Genomic DNA, 3,874 nt, shown 5'->3' with positions numbered 1-3,874 from the left:
TCACTTTCTCTCACATTTATCTCTCATCTCTCTCATCACTAACTCTCATTTCCTCTAGCTCTCTCTCATCTCTCTTTCTCCTCTCTCCGGGGGCCCTACTGTCTCCTCCCTCCTCTCTCGTCATCTTCTCTCCGCACTCGTCCTGCTCTCGTCATCTCCCCCGCCTCGCGTTACTGCATTTCCCCGCTTCCAGCTCTCGCGTACCTTGTAACCGACGAATGCTCCCTTGATGTTCTCCACACTGCCATCTACTGGGTCCCAGACAAACTCGGCCGTCCTGGGGCCGAGCACGGCCGTCACGTTGAAGTTCTGAGGCACGACCGTCGGCTCTGAAAGCAAGCGCAGACGCCGTCAAGCCGTCGCCACGGCAACCACAGACACGGCAATGCCATCCCCATGGCAACCACAGACGCGGCAACGCCATCGCCGCGGACAACTACAAACCTAGCAACGCCGTCGCGAGGGACAACCATGTTTACGAGGGGCAGTGAGTTGACATAATATATAGATGGCCCGGCTAATCGTATATACCGACACGAATTACTATCATGAATACTCGAGACTCAAGCGTGGAGGTTGATACCTGCCTACAGGCAGTGCAATTCGTTTACGAACATCCACACGATGCTACACTATTCAGCCACAAACATACGCTACAAACCAAATCATGCTTTAAAAAAAAAATCACCCAAAATATTATCAATAATTCTCATTATTTTTTGTATTTTTGAATCACGATATTACTGATCATTTACCAGTAATAGTATTATTTAACATGACATTAATACGACAATTTAATATGAACGTTCTCCTCTAAACCCGTCGTTCCCGTCGACAACCGACCGCTAACGACGCGACAAAGGCAGGTGGCGCCACTACTCACTGTCCTCGCCGGAGTATCCGACCATCTGTATCGGCGGCAGGGTCGCGGGGCCCTTGTCGTTGAACGCCATGACCTCGATGTCGTACGGCTGGTAGGTGTCGGTCGGCTCGACGGTCAGCGAGCTATTGTCCGGGTCCGTGATGTTGACCACCGTCCACTCTCCGTCGGGGTTGTCGTCGTCGTGCTTGCGGTACTTCAGCTGGTAGAAGAATCCCGGCCCGTTGTGCTCCGCGCGGTCCATCGGCTGCGGACGAGGCAAGACAAGTGAACGTTGTTCAGACGGGGAATGAGCGCGGGACGGGACGACGCGTCGCGAGTATGGGGCAGGGGAGGGGGGGATGGGGCAGGGTGTGGGAGGGGAGGACGGCAGCGGTGGGATGTGGGAAGATGGGGCGTGGTGGGATGTGGAAGGGGAGGGGGCGTGCGTGGGATGTGGGAGGGGAAGGAGATGTGGCTGGAATGTGGGAGGGAGGGGGCCGTGGGTTGATATGTGGAGGGAGGGGGAGATGTGGTGCGGACGGTTGAGAGGGGAGGGGCGTGGTGTGATGTGGGAGGGGAGGGGGCGTGGTGTGATGTGGGAGGGGAGTGGGAAAATGTGGTGGAGGTGGGACGGGGAGGGGTGTGGTGGGAGGTAGAGAGGGAGGGGGGGGTGATGGGTGTGGGAGGGGAGGGGGTGGTGGGATGTGGGAGGGAGCGGGGAGATGTGGTGGGAGGTGGAGGGGGAATCGTATCAAGCTGGGTCTAGAGATAGGAGTGGGGCAAGATGGCAGTGTGGGAGGGACGAGGCAAGGATGGAGTGGTGGGAGGAGGACCGAGGGCAAGATGGAGTCTGGGGAGGGACGAGGGCAAGATGGAGTGTGGGAGGGACCGAGGGCGCAAGATTGGAGTGTGGGATGGGGACGGGAGCAAGATGGAAGTGTGGGAGGGACGCGAAGGCAAGATATGGACGGTGTGGGAGGGAACCGAGGGCAAGATGGAGTGTGGGAGGGACCGGAGGCAAGATGGAGTGTGTGGGAGGGACCGAGGGCAGATGGGTGTGGGAGGACCGGAGGGCAAGATGGAGTGTGGGAGGGACCAGAGGGCAAGATGGGAGTGTGGGAGGGGGCATACGTGGTAGTGTGGGAGGGGTGGTAATTGGTGGGGTGGCGTGTGGGCGCGCAAGCATGGTTGAGGCCACGTACGGTCCAGCGCTTATTGACCAGGTTGTTGGGGTCGGGTTGCCGTTGCCTTCACGTTGGTGGGGTTTGTGGCGCGGGCCGAGGGGTTGGGTTGGCAGGCGGGGGGTTGGCGAGGGGGGTGGGTGAGGGTGATTAGGGGGGTTGGATGCGTGGTGAGCGTGGAGGCGCGGCATGGATGGCAGGTGCGGAGGTCCCTACACATACCGTCCAGCTTATGACCCAGGGTTGTTTTGGGTCGGTTGCCGTTGCCCTTCACGTTGGCTGGGGTTTGTAGCGCGGGCGAGGGTGGTGGTGATAGGTGGGCTGGCGGGGCGGGCGCGCGCGCAGTGGCATGGGTGAGGCACGTACTGTCCAGCTTTATGACCAGGTTTGATTGGGGTCGTGCCGTTGCCGCATTCACGTTGGTGGAGGTGCAAAAGCGACGGAGGACGAGAGGGGGTGGTCCCAAAGTGATAGGTGGGGTGGCGGGCGGGAACAGCGCAGTGGAGCATGGTGAGGCACGTACGCGTCCAGCTGATGACCTGGTTGTTGGGGTCGGTGCCGGTTGCCCTTCACGCTTGGTAAGGGTTTGTGCGCACCGGCGGCGGCGGCGACGATCTGCACACAAGTCACGTCTCGCTGCATAGGCACGCTCTGACCTTTCGTCGTTACTACACGCGAGCAACGGGAAGGTGTGTTACTCCACGGAGGCAGTTACACGATACTCGCAACGCTGCAAACACACACACACCACACATCATGAATATACTATATATATATTATATAATTATATATATATATATATATACACACCTATGTCATGCATGTGTGTATATATATATATATATATATATATATACACCAATCATGACATAGTACTAGGTAGACACCTATACACACAATGCCTGCCTGTCGATGTCTGCTCTGTCCTAGCAGCATGCGCTGCCTGATCTGTATCTGCCCTGGATGCCTGCACTGCCTATGTGCTTGGCCTGCCTGCAGGCTTGACAACTTGTTAATACTGCGAGATATGAACGCTTGCAACACTGGCCCTGAATTAAGTGATCACTCAAAATATTCGCCAACTACTAGCTCTCGGCTACAACTACGCTCTCGTGTGTTGTTAACACATGATAGTGTCAGCCCTTGCACCATCTACCAGTGCAGATACCACACACCTAAAACAGCCCGGTTCCCACACACCCCGCGCGCTACTCCAAACCCGTTCAAGCACTCAACTGACGGCGATCCCCCGTAGAGGCGGGACGTCCCTGACCACTCCCCGGGTCTGAAGTCGGCGCATGGTACTGGAAATGTGGAAGCAGGGCGTATGGGCGAGTCAGTTGGCACTTGCCGCGCTGCAGCATGATGACGGGCTGTCGTTCACGTCACAAGTGTAGCAGGTACGTCGGCCCTCCGGAGGGATCCCCGGGGGTCCTAGGAAAACACAAACACAGTACGTTATAGTACGCACGAATGACGTTAATAGTAACGAACATACGTGTTCACTAGTATGCCACCATACGTATGCAGAACAATACGTTTATAGTAGCACACCGTTATAAGTAACGCAACGTACGTTATAGTACTACAATCAATGGTGTATATATGGTTACTGCACATGATGTGCCAATGTTTACAATGACAAGGGGTTCAATCAGCAGGAGCACGAATGGGAGAATTAGTTTACACAATGCATAATTAAATATTTTAATGAGTAATTTCATTTACCCCCCAAAAAGTTATAAATTTAATTAATATAAAATGGGTTTTTCGATCGAGCGCCTTCTCGTCGCGCCGGTCACAGACCTGCCAACCTGTGGTTCATGAAAAA

At 55.4% G+C, this 3,874-nt stretch overlaps 1 protein-coding gene across 1 annotated transcript in view; it reads right to left on the bottom strand.

Annotated features, from left to right (window-relative positions):
* Positions 1-120: 120 nt before the first annotated feature.
* LOC106809007 (neuroglian-like) overlaps positions 121-3,874 on the bottom strand; it is a 13,928-nt gene continuing 10,174 nt past the window's right edge. Inside the window, exons 5-6 of the mRNA XM_014811946.1 lie at positions 884-1,127; positions 121-329 (exon numbers count right to left, since the gene is read on the bottom strand). Of these exons, the coding sequence (XP_014667432.1) occupies positions 121-329; positions 884-1,127 (453 nt within the window). The remainder of the gene's footprint in view (positions 330-883; positions 1,128-3,874) is intronic.

The sequence above is a fragment of the Priapulus caudatus genome, unplaced genomic scaffold (assembly GCF_000485595.1).
Source record: "Priapulus caudatus unplaced genomic scaffold, Priapulus_caudatus-5.0.1 Scaffold322, whole genome shotgun sequence".
Lineage (NCBI taxonomy): Eukaryota > Metazoa > Priapulida > Priapulimorpha > Priapulimorphida > Priapulidae > Priapulus > Priapulus caudatus.
This window is presented reverse-complemented; position numbering and strand designations above follow the sequence as displayed.